The sequence below is a fragment of the Phaenicophaeus curvirostris genome, chromosome 9, assembly GCF_032191515.1.
Source record: "Phaenicophaeus curvirostris isolate KB17595 chromosome 9, BPBGC_Pcur_1.0, whole genome shotgun sequence".
Classification (NCBI taxonomy): Eukaryota; Metazoa; Chordata; class Aves; order Cuculiformes; family Cuculidae; genus Phaenicophaeus; species Phaenicophaeus curvirostris.
This window is the reverse complement of record NC_091400.1, coordinates 1,947,947-1,964,518: the sequence shown is the minus strand read 5'-3', so window position 1 is coordinate 1,964,518 and position 16,572 is coordinate 1,947,947. Positions and strand designations below refer to the sequence as shown.

The following is a 16,572-nucleotide window of genomic DNA, read 5'->3' as shown; positions in this document are numbered from 1 at the left end:
TGTTCAAAACTCAGGGAGCATCCTGTGAATAAATTAACTTATTTGCTTCTAAGCATTCATGAAATTGCCTTTAGTTTTCCCTGGTGTTGATAAAAATATCTTTACCTCTCTCTCCTAGTTATTACAAAGCTGTTGATTAAAATATTAAGTTAATGAAGCTGTACATTCACCAGACAAAACATGTTTTGCTTATAATCTCTACGTGTGTTTAAAGAGAGAGATCTGTCCATGTGTATACATACCTATACAACGCTGAAACTTGAGATTAGAGCTCTGTTAGCCAGTGTTGCCTGAAGCACATTGGGAACACCTACTCGTGTAGATCTACCAGCAGATTGACTAGGGTGACAGTCTGAAACAAGGAGCTTCTGACTAACAGCTGCGGCAGTAACTTCTACTAGCACAGCTGGCACTAGGAGAGGATCTCTACTCACAGTCACAATTAGTAGAAGGCAGTGAGACTTATATTGTCTTTCTTATTGCCTTAGAGTTTTAAGCCAATCTGTTTCTTCAGAAAGCCACCACAAAGAAGCAAGTAAATCAAGTGAATATTCATCCACTCCATATCCAGATCTGGATCTGGATGAACAAACAACTATTCTGAATCTTAACTTCATGGTGCATTCAGTTTCAAATTTATAGATCAGGCTTCTTCATTATATTATTTTTCATCTTTACATTACAAGTCTCTCTCTGGAAGTATTAAGTCCCCCTACCAAACCAGGAAAAGGTGAGTTGTCAAAGACTATTATTAACAGAAGGAGAAGTAGCATCAGCTTCCAAAGATTACGTTTTTGATAAAGTTCCTAGTTTTGCATATACAAAGTCCTGGCTGAGATCCATTGAAGCAGAATAACATTAGGGTATGTGTCCAAAACAAACAGAACAGCTGAATCTTCTGGGAATCACCTGGTGCTAAGAAATCTGCATTTCTTTTCCTACCTCTACAGATTTTTATGGCACCAAAGAACTCAAGGTGCCTGTGCTGGATAGATAGAACCTGGGAATTTCATTATAATAATCTCTCTTGATGGCTTTTTCCAATGAGTAATTATTACTCCAGGCATGGAAAGAGTGAATCAGGTTTAATAGATTGTTTTGTTTGTTTGTTTGTTTTGCTTTTTTTTTTTTAAGTTATGCAAATTTAATTGCTTCCTGCCTGCTGTATCCTATAGGATAAAGAGAGTAAAGCAAAACCTTACTTATAACACTAGTGATCTAGCTACAGTCTGCTTTTTGCATCTAGTGAGGATTAGGATTGTCTTTCTGTTATATTTCTTGCGGAAAGGGGTGTATTTAGCATGGTGATCCAGGGCCACTAGTTGACACTGTCATTAGAAATGATACATAACAGCAGTACTGGCTGCAGATGTTAACCTATTCGATCCTCCTTGTATCAATTCCCAGGCACACTTGGTTTCTGAAAGCTAGGCAAGAAAAAGATGTTTCAGATGCTGTTTTTTTCTTCTTTTTTTTTAAAAAAAATGCATTTTTAATATCTGTGATTCCACAATCAAAAGTGGAACCACTCAGGTGCCAAAAAAACCCCAAACCCAAATAAGCAACCCCCTCTCCTTCCTAAACAAAGTACTCTTTAGAATGAAAGTGCTGGTAGGAGGGGAAAAGTGCTGTTGTATAACAGTGGACTGCCAATGTAAATGTTCAATTAACACCTCATCGGTTAATTACTGCTTTGAAAATTGTCAGAAGAGAGCTGGTGTGAAATATTCCTGGACGGAATTATCTGCTCGCAGGGACTTTGCCTGAAGTTTCCATTTAAACTCCAGCCTAAATAGATCCCTTGCTCCTCCACAATTACTTTGATGCCCTTGGAAATGACAGAGCAGATCTCCCTCTAGAAACCTCCCACTCTTTTCTTTCCTCAGGACATGCATGTTATCAGCACAGACGAGAATCAGGTGTTTGCAGCTGTTCAAGAGTGGAACCAGAATGACACGTACAATCTGTACATCTCGGACACCCGAGGGATTTACTTCACCCTGGCCTTGGAAGATGTCAAAAGTAGTCAAGGGCTGGAGGGGAACGTGATGATTGACCTCTATGAGGTATGTCATGACTCCAAACATCTCATCCCACAGGAGCTCACGTGTTATCAGTACCATTTACTTCTTGCACATCAGTCTTGTAATATGTATGTGAACAGCAGAGCCAAGAAATGACTAAACACATAGTTTTATCTTCCTTTTACTTACGGGCCTCAGTGCAATCAACTGAGTTTCAAGGCCAGGTTTTACACAGGTGTTGAATTTAGACCCAGCTTAACATTATGAACAGATTTACTGCTGTACTTGTAGGTTCTCAGGTGAGGAACAGCTCATGGCTCTTTCATGCATAGGAAAATATGTATCAGAAGATACAGTGAAATAGTTCATTCGGTCCCTAAGAGGAGCTCTTTAAGCTTCTCAAAATTCTGCTGACCCACATTGGTCCAGCCTGTGACTCTGAAAGCTCCCTACACTCTGAATAGCATCGTTCTCCGATTTTTGTTGCATTTCTGATAGATTAATCTCTTTAGAAGTAAGGAGCAACAGCAGTTTTCAGCTGTCATTGTCATCTTCCTCAGCTTGGACTATTCTGGGAAGTGAAATGATTTTGGATATCCCCTCTTGGGCTATCCCATGAGCAAGGAGATTCTCCTGCCTCATTTTGATGCCAATTTACCCCTTAGCCTTTTTCTCACAAGCACATTCTGCCTTGGCTCACCTGTAAAAAGGTCATTTTGCATTGTCTGCTGTACAACTGACCCTAAGAGTAGGACTTCTAATGTGCCCTTGTACTTCTCTTGCTCTGCTGCCTGTTTTCCTTCTGCAGACAGCACTCAGCTAAGTTGAGATTCAATCCTTAGCTGCTGTTTGAGGGTCAGCTTCTATTTTCAGGTCTCCTCCAGAGGATTTTCTGACCATTTAGAATAAAGGCCGTGAACTAGATCTGAGTTCCTTTAGAAATGAAGGTGCTTCCCCTATTTCCCCATCACTTTCTGAATATTAGCTCTGCGATGTATTTTGCTTTCACCTGCCCTTTACTTGGAAACCACCTTGAATTGTCCAGAGAGCCCAAGTGTTGTACATAAATGCAGATGAACTGTAGGAGAATTGGCACTGGCATTTCAGCCATTTGGAGGTTTTTACTATTAAACTCTCTGCGGCACTGGCAGCCCCATGGACAAAATGTTACCTCTTATTATCGTCAGCTCAAGAAGCAGTTTCACTGCATTATGTAAAGGTGTCCTGCATCCCAGAGGGAAAGAAAAGCCTTTGTTTTGTTTTATCAGTCTGACACCACACAGTAACCTGGATTGAAATTTATGGAATCAGACTTGTAATGTCATATCTGCTGATTATCTAGATAGAAAGAATATTGGCTGACACTGAACCTGGCAGAAACCTTCCTTTCAATTTGATGTTCTAGCTGGAAGGGAACAGAGAGCCATCCAGCATGATTCTCCCAGTAGGGTTGCTGAAAATGATGAATGCTCTAGGGGTAAATGGAGATGAAGGCTAGAAGAAAAAAAATGCACACATAAATTAAAAGAAGTGGAGAGATTGCAAAATGAATCCTTCTGTGGTGACAGCAATATATTTGGAAAAGCAAGACTATTTGAGAAGATGCCTAAGAAAGACCTATTTAATGTGCACATGACTGTATGCATGTTTGTCAGGTGTTAGAATTAAGTTCTGGTTGCATTTCAGTGGATGTGCTTGTGTGTGTAGATTCCTAAACCAGTTCTACATCAAGGATAAGTCTGCTCAATGCTGCTCAACGGGGAATTGCATTTGGGCATGAAGAGAAAAATAGAAGTTGTTTCATGGTGCCTCTCTTCTTTTCTCCTGTGAGTCATCAGGAGCCTTTCACTCAGAGGTTGTTATTTCAGTGTGTGAGCTCTTCTGTTGCAGGATATTGTAGAGGATAAGGAGATCACTACTGGATGATGTTGAGTAGAGCAGAGTAGGGATCTTCTCTCCACAATCTTTCAGTGCCAATTCATGAGCAGCACGCTGGACTCAGCATTCAGTGGGTTTGCAGTCACAAAAGAGCTGTCCTAGAGACCATCTCCTAGAGCAAGGGAAGGGCAAAAGTCACTGGCTGTTGGGTGGGAGTGCTGCTGTTTCTAGCTTTTGCACCTCTCCAGTGATGTCGTATGGCTCTGCTTGACTCTCTAGTTGGACTGGTCCACAGCTAGACAATCCACAACTGAACTGATGCATCTATAGCTGTGGTATATATGCCTGTCATTCTGGGACTTATTTTTCTTAGCAGTATACATCCTGGATGGCAAGTATATGTTTGATGTATGAATTTGGTTATGGGAAAAAATAATGTATTCTGAGTTGTGTGTTTGAATGTCTTGTATGAACTTTCTAAAACTGTAGACAGCGTTTGTATCTGCACATAATGCAGTTGAGGTGATGAGGATTGTCTACAATGCCTGTTTGGGAGCTGATCGAGAACTTTTCTCTCTGACCTCTGGTGGTCATGCACTTACTTGCATGAGTCTTTCTCACAGGATTGTATGAAAGGCAGGGATGAAAGATCATTGTGCATGTCATGGTTGTATAGATGCAATAGTTATGCCTCTTCCAACTGAGAGCGCACAAACATGTATAGTGTGTGAGTCTTCTTTTAAGATAAAGCTGTCCAAGAGTGACAGTATAACTTAGATTCTGCTTTCTCTGGAAAGGATTCTGAGTCCCGGCCCATGACTAGAATCATAAAAAGAAAAAAATCACAGGATTTCAGAACACATTTATCACCTGATATATAAAATGCTCTTTAATCATTTATGGCCAGCATTTCACAGGGACTATATAATACGACTGTTTCAGGACAAAACCAAAGAAAAGTACAAATGGAGCTATAAGCTTTGGTAATGAAGGCAGAACTATGTTATTTTTCCAGTCCTGTCTACTCATGCAGTATCACTGGGGGACAGAGTACCCTTGTCTTTTCAGGGTGCCTTTCTACTGCAACAAAGATGTTGTGAGTGTTGAGTGGGACCAAGCAATCCAGATAAGAAATTGAAAATATAATCTTTTTAGGCTTAAACCAACAATGCGTTAGTTAACTGCTTAATTTAAAGACTATTGCACTTCATAGCAAGTCACGTCTAAATCTTAACATAACTTCAAATGAAATTTTGTGCAATTGTTCAAGGAAGAATGTGCTATTCAGAATGACTAAGTGTACCAGTGCACTGTACCAATGCCCTGTACACTAGCAGTCTCACGACATATGACTAAAAATGCAGTAAGTTCCTACTCATCGGGAGCTGTATCATCCAAATCCAGCCAAATAATTAAATCAGTTGAGCAGGAACGAGTCCTGAATCTGCTGTGTAATCATTTGCCACATGATGCCATTGAAGTAATAATCTCTATGAATAAAAGGGTTCGATGAATGATTCTGTGTGCTAGTTCTATATCATAAAAATAGATGGTGTGGATGACTGAACAGAGTTGCTGGAAACCGAAAAGTTTCTCACTTCCCCCCTCCTTCTCCCAATTTTGCTTCCTTTTTTATTGCAGCACTCAGATTGCAGAATGACAGCCTAACAAATTAATTCACAAGCTGCAGCAGCTATTGGGCTATTGATTTTCAGTGTGCTGAGAAGCTGGGAACATTCTGCAGTGTGAGTTGTGGTTTGAGGTTGACTTTTTTTTTCTCCCACTAAGACACTTTTGGGCATGATTCCAATGTGAGTCTATTGGCATCACATCTTTACAAAATCCTCCTGCAAGTTTATGGATAAAGCTTTTGGGTGAAACACCAGGAAGAATAAAAGGATGAGAATTTCATTGCTAGCTCTATAACTAACATTCTGGGTGGCCTTGCTTGAGTCAGCAGTGCTTTGGTTTCCTCAAATTACGAAATGGTAATAAAAATACCTTTGTGTCCCAAGTTATCCTGTTGAAATGACGCTGATGATTATGAAACACATTGGGATCCCTAGATGAAAGATCTTAAGCAGGCTATATGAGAACAGAAGCTCTGCAAATTTTGTGTGCGTGTGGCCATTTTCTTTGCAAGGCCAAAATTGCTGCTGTTTCCTGCTACACAGTGCAAGAGACAAGTAATTGCCCTGTACATATTTCATTTTTTGGGTGGAAGGATGCATAGACAGCTGGGAGATTGTCACTTTATAGATAATGCTATAGACATCCTGCCATGCTCCCACGCTGATGCTGAAGCATAAGCTTTCTTTTACACTTGTCACCTTTCCACCTGGTCTTATCTTGTCCCCAGCACCTCAATTTGCCTTCCTTTGGTGTCCTTTGGCTATTCTTGCCATGATATCTACCACACTGACTCAGCCACCAGATCCCCTTTGGGTCTGACAGGGCGAGAGGGGCACACGCACAGAATCCGCATCGACTTGATCTATTATTCAGCCATGTCAATTTTTCCTAGGTAGCAGGGATAAAGGGAATGTTCTTGGCTAACAAGAAGATTGACAACCAAGTGAAAACATTCATCACCTACAATAAAGGGAGAGACTGGAATTTGTTGCAGGCTCCGGACACTGATCTGAGAGGAAACCCCGTTCGCTGCCTCCTAGTAAGTACCTGGGTGGTAACTTGGGGGTGGTAACATCCCAAGAAACATCTTTTTCTACCAGGTAGCGCTGGAAGGAGAGGGCAGCTCATCTTTCTATTTGATGTACCTCGTGGAGGGAATGCAGCGTATTAGAAGTGCGGTACATCAATCTTGGACTTCCAGATGGTGTTGCAAGACCAGACATTGTAATTTAGCTTAATTTAATTTCTGGAACAAAAGGAGGCATTATATATCAACTTTCTTCTGCACAGCTGATGTGCTCCCCTAAGCAGCAGGTGAAGCTGGATGCTGTTTCTGCGCAGTTGATTCTCTGGACGCTAGATGGGAGGAGTGAGCTGTGGAATTTTCAATTTGCTCAAGCAAGAAGAGAGCTTTGATTTCTTTCAGGCCACTCTGTTAGCAGTGTTAATATTTGGAATTCCCTCTTTGAGCTCAGAAGTGAGAATTGGCAGGTTTATTCAAGTATGTGTATAGCTATGAGTTGGGTGTATATTTTATCTGTCACTGTAATTATTGATAGAGATCAGCATCCAGATAAGAGTTTAATAATCATTATATGCAAACTGTTTCCAAAAGTGAAAGTGAAATATAAGCAGTGTGAGTGGAATTGGAAATCTCTGTCAAATTAGAAAGCTTGGACTGATCTCAACATATTTTTCTGCTGATACAATTGATACGCTGTAATGGGACAATACTCAGAAGCTCAGTCTTTGGGATTCTCAATAGATTTTATATTGTACGACTTCTAACATATGGCACTATTTACACTGATCTTCCTCCTGCCATCCTGTACCTGCATGTTATTTTCCATTAGAGAAAAAAAGATTATGTTTCTCATTTGAAGGTGTAAGTTTGTTAGAATCTGAATCAGCATTATATTTTGTGCACTGTGACATGTAGCTGAATGCTGCACTTATCTCTTACCTGAACCTTGTGCATTATTGGAAGAGCAAAGAAAAAAGTCTTGATGTTTGAAGCTGTTCAAATAATTGATTTTTTTGATTGAGCCAAAATTCAAGCCTTTCATTTTCTCTCCAGTATGGAAAAAATAAATAGAGAGGACTGAGGGTCAAAGAGAAGAGTTATTTCAGACCATGATTAAATTTGTTTGGTTTGTTTTATCTTTTCTTCTTTCAAGTTTTTAAAACTGTAACTATGGGCATTTTTAAATTAAACCTTTTTATAAGATGAAAACCAAAAAGATGATATTAGAAAACTTTGTAGACATAAAAGAATTAAATTTTTTTCAGAAAGGGCTATGTGTAGCAACTTTCATGTTATAAATAGATGTAATCTAATTTAACTCAAGTAAACATATGTGGTAAAAAAACCCCACACCTTGTCTTTTTCAAATTATGACAAAAATTATGACAAAATTTATCAGAAACACAATCTTTTTGTTATACAATATGATAGAGTGATACTTTGAGGTTTACAAGGCAGAAGAAATAAAAGCCATGTGGTCAAGTAAAAGAATCAAAGTCAGTGCTGTTCTTTTTCCATAACTTTGAAGTTTGACTTCTGAGAAAAGGCCTTTCTTGGGATTTTTGTGCACTGATGAAGAGAAATCTGACTTGCCATTATGGTTATAAATGAGCCAGATGAACTGCTCTGCAGGCTCCTTGGACAAGCTGGAATTCAGTTGGGAATGGTAAATTTCCTGGAGTACTGAAAAGGAACGTAGTCAGCCCTTCCCTGTGGTAAGGTCAGAGGAATATTTAGTCGTGTTTATTTTTCCTCTTCCCTTAAGATAGGTAAAAAGACAAGAAGCCTCTTTTGTTGCCTGAGACTGCCTCCTTCATGCTTAGGTTGTCACAACCTAGTGGAATTGTAGAAGAGCAGAGATCATCAGATTTACATGCAGAGTGGTAGATGGTTGCCTTGCTAATTTGCAAGAAAGCAAATATATGAAATCTGAAAAAAAATTGACTTGTTAGGTCTTCTAAAGGATCAGTCTGCCTGCCTGCAAAAGAAAGGGAGGTACAGAGAATGCAACAAAAGCACAAAGTAAAAAACAGTCCTACAAGAGAAACCCAAGCTATTTAAAAAACTGATTTGAGCTTCACAGTTGATGATGGGGAAGACGATGCTAGAATATGGAATTCAAAAATTCACGAAATGATAGCTTAACTAACATCCTTTCTCCACAGCAGATATTAATGCTTTCACACTGCTGGTTTTCAGCAGAACTGTCTCTAACAGTAGTTTGGGACACAGCGATGTCATATGTTCCATCTGGTTGGCAGAATGGGATTTGCCCTTTCACAGAGTGACAGGATGGTCCCCAGACTGTGAGTGTAGTTCTGTGTCTTCTGTGCATCTGCTCTTTAAACCTAAACGAAGGGAGAGTTAATGCAAAAATAAGAACATAGCAGCTAAGTTGGCAGCCAAGAAAGTTAAGGGGAAATCTACTTGAAACTCAAGGCGAGCCAGATGGAACCATCCCTCTACTGACAGTGTGCTCGAGGTGTTTTTTTCAAAGTAGCTTGAAGAGTATCTTTGCAATTTTTGTGAGGTGGCTCTAAATAATGAGGATAGAGGAAAGCAATGAAATTACATCTAATCCCAAGGTTTTATTTTTCTTGTTTATATCACTTGTTTTCTATGCTGAATATGCTTAATGTTCATAAAATAGCTGCCAAGGTATTATATCCCAAAGATACTGTGCTGTGAAGTGGTTAACCAAGGAATAGTTCTGTCTTGCAAGTTATGGGCTAGGAGAGTTAATCAATTAGCTTTCAAGGATGGACCTGTGGTTAAAACAGGGGCTGAATCTCAGGAGAATCTTGATTTAATTTTTAGGCCTATCTCCAATTTCCTATGTTACCTTGGGCAAGTCGTTGATTTTCTCTGTGCCTCTTCCCCAGACATCTGTTTATTCCCTTCCACATTTTGTTTCTCTTGTCTATGTGGATTATAAGTATTTCAGGACAAAGACCCATTTCTCTTAAGGGAGGGCATTCATGCCATCTGCTACAGAATGGTTTAAGCATCTAAGTAAGGTGGTTTGAATCTCTCTTCTGGAAGTGTTTATCTCCCTTTATTGTCCCTTGCTATTGCAGGTGAGCAAATACCATGACTACCCCTAGCTTTGTGAAGGGTGTCTAGCATCATCCTTGTGTAATAATGCCCCACTCTTGATCAGGAACTGTCACTAATAACTGTTTTGTGTATATCACACCATTGGAGACTGTTCAGGTGGCCTTTGCAGAACAGCCAAGAAGTGGATTTGCAGATATTTGTGAGAAATTTTACTGTGGACTGATGAGCCTTCTGATAGGACAGCATGAAAGTGCTGGCTTGAAAATATTAGGAAACAAGTAATGAACTCGAGAATTATTGTAAGAACTATGGCAGCGAGCAGAGCAGTGGGCTATGTCACTCATACTTTATCTTCTACGTAGGCTGCAAATCCTCTATGGCAGTGCTTGTCTTTCCCTTGGTGTCTGCTGCACCTAGAATTGCTGGGTACTAGACAATGTCAGAGAAACCCCAAAGTGGTAAATCTGATGAAAATATTGATTTCAGAAGCGGGTTGATAACAACAAGAAGGATAGAGACAATTGACTGAAATTCTAAAAAAAACAAAGCTGAGATGTCAGTTATGCTGTGGGAGCTAGAGGTGAAACAAAAAGGGACCAACAGTGTGATAGAAGACTACCCAGTCTGAAAAAATATCTGTTAATGAACTATATAAAGACACATGATGGAGACAGTGTACATCAGGGGTGGAGAAGTAAATGCTGCCATGGAAAGCACGTGAAAGGGCCATGGGCAATAACTTGAGGTGTTCGGCTAGAGTGGGGAGGTTAGTTTTTACACTACATGCAGTCGTCACTAGACACTGTGAGCATTACTGTACTCCAACCAATAAGAAGTCATGCCACTAAAAATACCATCTTTCTGCTCAGACAGGTGACCAGGTTTTAATATCTGAGATGCCTATCCCATTTCTTTGTATTATATCCGTAAAATGAGACAAATTTGAAAGAAAACCTCTGGTAGCAGAAAAAAATGAGCTTAATGAGGTTTAATCTGCGTTAGAGCAGGGAACTGTCTGAGTTGCTGCCATTATCTACTGTCTTCAAAATGCTGAAGTGGGCTTCGATTATATTAGTTTTAAAAATATGTTCTGTATTTAGTCTTTTCGCAATGTATAAAAATGTAAAAGGGATGAATTCATGCTTTTATAATGCTTTTCCACTTCCTACATGCATGTCAGCTTGATTTGGTTTCCACTACCTTCCTGCACCCCCCGGCTGCTCCTGCAGCTGCCCTCATAAGCCTGTCACTTAGAGTTAGGTTGCTCAGTACATTCCATTTGGCAAGTTGTGTTCCCTTCTGCACCGCCCTGTGTCCCCTTTTCCTGTCGCACATAAGTGAGAGCTCCCATCCTTCCTAACCACCCTTACTTGCCTTTGCAAAAAAAAAAACCTGCCATTTTCCACAGAGATTTTCATTTCAGTCATAGACACTTACCTTGAGATGGTATGGATCAGTGGTATTCCACCAGTGACCTATGAGGCTAGGTCTGCAGAGCAAGCCTACAAAACATTTGGGGCTGCAAACCTAGCCTTTAGACAGCTGATATTAGATAGAAAGACCTGCCTCCTTAGAGTCCTTCTGCATAGCCACTCCTGCTAATTTTCCAGGGTCATGCAAGCTGAAGCATAGGCTTGACTGTATTTGCGTTCCTGTGTGATGTCCCCTTCAATTAGGTCGGTTTGCTTTAGGTTTTCTGGCCAGCAATTTTTCATCTCCCTTCCCTTAGCATATTTCATGAAGGATTCTTCATGAGGTTTGGAAGAAAAAAAATACTGAAGCAAAAATTGTCAGAAATTTTCAGAAGTTATCACAGTGCAGATTTGGAGGAAATTGTAACGCCAACTTTGGAAATCTGCCTGTCTGCCCTACCTTCTCACTCGGCTGATTTATTCTATACCATTCCTGTCTTATCTGACTACCTGACATACAAAATCAATAACAAACAGGTGAGGTTTCCATGGATGTATTTGTACTGAAATCTCAAAGGACACATCCAGATTGGGCAATGAAGCATTGTTTTAAACAACTTCTAAACTAACACTTCCCAGTCCTGGTATTTCATCTTAGTGCGGCGCAGAAGAGAGTCATGTGTCAAAAATACTCAGAGTCAAGAAATGGTATGACACTGTGAGTTAAGTCATTTCCCATGGCTGATTAGTGGTGACCTAGCACCACAGCAATAGGGTTATATTGCTTTTTGTTGCAGAAATAGCTCAGGCACTGCTGCTCTGAGAGTCGCTTTGTCATATCTGCAGCCTTGCTTGCTTCTGTAGAGAGTTAGGAGCCAAGGGAGCTAGGTAATTCTTACCATTACCTGCCCTTGTAATCCTGGTTGCCTCCTTTGTGGCTACAGCCTCAAAAGTCTTGTCCTTGTGGAAGGGTTTTAGCCCAGTAAATCAATTTGCCAGCTGGAATGAGTTGCATTAGATAACGAATCTCTCACAATGGACCCAGATCAGTGGCCATGTCTTTCTAAGGTTGTCTGGATGCAGCAATGAGGAAGTGATACAGAAACACATTATATATTTCTAAACCTATAGAAATAAGGGTATGCATTTCATGTTGTGTCTGCTATTTACTTTTTTTCAACTTTTTCTCCATAGCCCTATTGCTCCCTTCATCTTCATCTGAAGGTCTCGGAGAATCCCTACACCTCAGGAAACATCGCCAGCCGAGACACTGCCCCCAGTATTATTGTAGCTTCAGGTATGAAACATTTAAAGATAGTCTGTGTGGGGTGTGCGAACATTGATGAAATCTTGAGCTTGTGGTGGGTGTGGAGAGCATTGGGTGGCGTGTGGGGTGTCACACTAGGAATGTTGAGAAGGAAGACAGTGTGTCAAATGGAAGTCCTTATGGACCTTCAACTCGTCATATATTTTTTATGGAAAATGTCCTTCAAGACCAAGGAGATCATTTCTAGTCCTCTGCTCCCATGAACATAAGATTCAAATCTTTGCATATGGAGGTGTTTACAGCTGTTTGGATTGGATCTTAACATGTATTTTCTTCAAAATGAAAATCTTTTCTTTCCCCCTCTTTCTGTTTCCAAAATGAGAATTTGTATAATTGCAAAAGGTAAATAAATATATCTGCTCCCCTAATTTGCTAAATTTACTGTTTGTTTCTTAGAATGTTGTGTCACTAATCAATGCTAATCCTACAGGTAATATAGGCACTGAACTATCAGAAAATGACATCAGCATGTTTATTTCTTCTGATGCTGGGAACACTTGGAGACAGGTAAGTAACTGAATCACAGGTTTAAATAGCAATCATAGGAAATTGTCGTAAAAGTAGATTCAAGCTATCACTTAATTTTTGTTTTTCTAGGTTCAGAGTAGCTCTTTGCAAATTTTTATAGAAGGGTAAACTTGAATGTGTTCATCCAGAGAACAGAAAGTTCTACTATTCCTATTTTCTTTATGGGAAATCAAGTGATGGAGAGAAAGAGTGACTTTCCCAGTCTGACGAATGCTGCTGTATAAACTAGAGAGCGAATGTTTGCAGAAAGCCAATATAAAAAAGACACAGGAAAAGAAAACATTTTTAAATATTTGATATTCCAAGAATCTAATTATTTTACAATGTTTGACCAGCCCTCATTTTTCTATCTGCATCACTTACATGAGATAGAGCCGGATATGTGCAAACACATAAAGTTCTTCTTTAAACAAAAATCTGTCATCGAAAGGAGGGAAATTGTTGATCCTTGCAAAAATTCATTTTTCTACCTTTCTATCAAGCAGAGGCAGAATATGTTTTCCAAGGTCTAGAAAAACTGAAAAAAATTGCAAACCCAAACAATGAAAACCAAAACCCAGGAACTGTTTCTATACAGAATATCTTCTCTCTACTCTGTGAATTCCTTAGCACATACCTGTGCTCTGGCTCGGTCATGTTTAAAGAACTATGTCATTTTCTTGATGTTAAGGAAAATAGATTTAAATATATGCTTTCCCCCCCTAGATTTTTGAGGAAGAACACAGTGTTCTGTACCTGGATAAAGGTGGAGTACTGGTTGCCATGAAACACACATCTCTGCCTATTAGACATCTCTGGTAATGACCTCATCTGCTAAATGTCTGCTGTCCCTCTTTTCAAATGCCAGGAAGCAGGGACTTAGACTGCATCCAGAGTTTTCTGTAGCTACAGCCTAGAAAATATCAGAGTACTAGCAAACATTAGCTCAGGTAAAGCTGAGTAATCCTATCAATTCCTTCTTACATAGTTTCAATTTGGCCAGATCTGAGATATTGTCTGTAATTCCATGAATTCTCTGATTTACCACAACTTGGCTTCTTGAGTTTTTTATTTATGTAATACCAAACTGGATTATGGCTTTGTCTCTTATTAAGCTACAAAAGCACTCTTAATTTTCAAAGTTATTGATGAGTTTGTCTTCTGTGTGGCAAACAGCAATAATGAAACAGATTTTTGTTGAATGGATTCAGAGTTACATAGTCAAAAAGGCAAAAGTGTCCTTGCTAGTTAGCAATCTTGGGTGTACATGCTAGATTATAGTTTAGTGATACTTTGCATGATTTACTTCCACTGTTGTCAGCATGATCTGAAGCACAGATTTAAATCTTAGGAAGTGGTGAGTGGTTCCAAGCTTTCACTTGGACCCACCACAGGGAAGACTGTCGGTCAGAAGAGGCAAAGCTCTGGTACTTCAGAAATATAACCTCCTTAAAAGATCTTATATTGGGGACCTAAAAATAAGATGTTCAAGGTTACTTGCTTATTAAAAAAAAATCCTAGCCTAGGCTACATTTTGCCCTTAAAGCATCAATCTCTAACATAGTTTTATTAGTTTCCGCATTGGCTGTGAGTTAGCAGTATGATGCTAAACAAGCTTGATCAATGCTCTCATTTATGATGCTTCTTCAAGAAGTAGTTATTTAAAAGGCTAAAAATGCAGTATCTGAGCATACAAGCTGCTTTCTACTTCACCATATCAGCTAGAGAGTCTCTTCAAATAAAATAGGAGGAGAGTGAGATGATACTAATTCTACTTTCTCCACTAGGTTGAGTTTTGATGAAGGGAGATCTTGGAGCAAGTACAGTTTCACATCTCTCCCACTGTTTGTTGATGGAGTTTTAGGGGAACCGGGAGAGGAAACTCTAATCATGACGTAAGTGAATGTGCCATCGTGCTAATGTTGGTGGGAACTGCAACAAAAATAGCTTCTGAGATTTGTTCATAATAGAATAGCGTTTCTGGTTGGGGACCAAACCAAGTGCTGTCTGAAGCCAGGATACATAGACTTTAGTTGCTAAATTGTTAATATTTATCTGTGGTATGATTGAAGGAATGACAGTATGGTTCCTTGCAAGATCACTTAGAATGAAATCCAACTCCTCAAAGTGAATGTGATTTAAAGCAGAGTTAATCTTGACATATGGATATTTGAAAAAAAAAAAAAAAAGTGGAGTATTTTTATATCTGTGTTTTGCTGCCGCTTTTTTTTTTTTTAACTGAGACATAGAAAAATGTAGACATTCTTTTGTAAAAATGAATGACAAAAAGTTGCCTGCAGGCTGCCTCATGAAAAATTATCATTTGTTTCAATGTGATATGTTGAGTTCTGCATAGTGCATAAATCTGGATTCACTCTGCCAAAAATTGTGACATTTTTACCTGAGATCAGATTTGCAAACACAGGAGGAAAACTCAGTTTCTGTCTGTAAAAAAAGGGACTGACCTGTAATAAACAGCATATGTAACTTGTAAACTAACCTGAGTTAACAGAAATGTGTGAAGGTCCCTTCTGGTTTTAATTAGCGTGGAAGTGATTCCCAAAACTCACAGCTGAGATATCAAACTCCTATGGCTGCAACTGTCTCCAGCCTCACATCAAGTCTTCTCTATCTGGTTATATGGGGATTGACACAAATAGGAGGATCTTGATCCGTAGCACAAAAGATGCATCTGATTGTTAAGAAGATTGTAGGTGTTTAGGACCCTAAGTTTCACATTCACCATGTTAATCAAGTAAAAATCTGTAGAACTGGGACTCCTGAGACAATTAGTCTCTGTTGGAAATTTGTGAGCGACTGTGCATCTGTAAATACCAGGCTCCCTCTCGTGCTACCTTTTACTGTATGCTCCTCCTGCTGAATTCTGTAGAGTGTTTGGACATTTCAGCCACCGCTCGGAATGGCAGCTGGTGAAAGTAGACTACAAGTCCATTTTTGATCGGAGGTGTGCAGAAGAGGACTACAGGCCTTGGCAACTCCATAGCCAGGTAAGAAGCAAGGAAGCTGGGATGTGACCTGGAGTAGGTAATGCTCTTACAGGTAAAAATCAGCATGATCCAATGTCATTTCCTGTTTAGGATGGTGTGTTAGATTGTCCCTTACCAGTCGGTCTGAGGCTGAATGGCTTGAGGCCATTCCCTCGTGTCCTGTCCCCTGTCACTTGGGAGAAGAGCCCAGCTCCCTCCTCTCCACAACCTCCTCTCAGGGAGTTGTAGAGAGCAATGAGGTCTCCCCTCAGCCTCCTCTTCTCCAGGCTAAACACCCCCAGCTTTCTCAGCTGACATGTTGTTCTCAGATTGCGTTCTGTGAGCTCCAAAGGATGAACACCTGCCATTTGGATTTCATTCTTTGTGCAGGCAATTAGCTCAGACTCATGTTGTTAAAGAATGCAACAACAGCAAAAGCGCTACTGGTGAGAGGCCTTAACTTCATCACTCCTACATCTTCCATGCAGTTTACCTGTCCTAACCTCCTTTCTCTTCCTTCATCCTTCTGCATCCTCAGGGACAGTCTCTTAAGATCCTTCTAGTTGCTTGCACACTTGTTTCTCCAAATTCCTTCCCTCTTAGCCTCGTTTCTCACTCACTTGGTTTCATCCTTGTTCTGTCTCTCTCAGCAGTGGTACTTCTGCTGTAGGAGTCAGGCGTTTTATATATCAATCTGATGGGACCCCATGCTCTGTCTCTTGAA

General features: G+C 39.9%; 1 protein-coding gene across 4 annotated transcripts in view; it reads left to right on the top strand.

Moving 5' to 3' along the window:
* Positions 1 to 16,572, top strand: part of LOC138723838 (VPS10 domain-containing receptor SorCS1) — a 269,305-nt gene that overhangs the window by 207,726 nt on the left and 45,007 nt on the right. For all 4 annotated transcript variants that reach the window (XM_069863214.1, XM_069863216.1, XM_069863215.1 and 1 more), the window contains exons 9-15: positions 1,887 to 2,066; positions 6,427 to 6,573; positions 12,222 to 12,324; positions 12,785 to 12,861; positions 13,588 to 13,679; positions 14,649 to 14,756; positions 15,752 to 15,869. In XM_069863214.1, the coding sequence (XP_069719315.1) occupies positions 1,887 to 2,066; positions 6,427 to 6,573; positions 12,222 to 12,324; positions 12,785 to 12,861; positions 13,588 to 13,679; positions 14,649 to 14,756; positions 15,752 to 15,869 (825 nt within the window). The remainder of the gene's footprint in view (positions 1 to 1,886; positions 2,067 to 6,426; positions 6,574 to 12,221; positions 12,325 to 12,784; positions 12,862 to 13,587; positions 13,680 to 14,648; positions 14,757 to 15,751; positions 15,870 to 16,572) is intronic.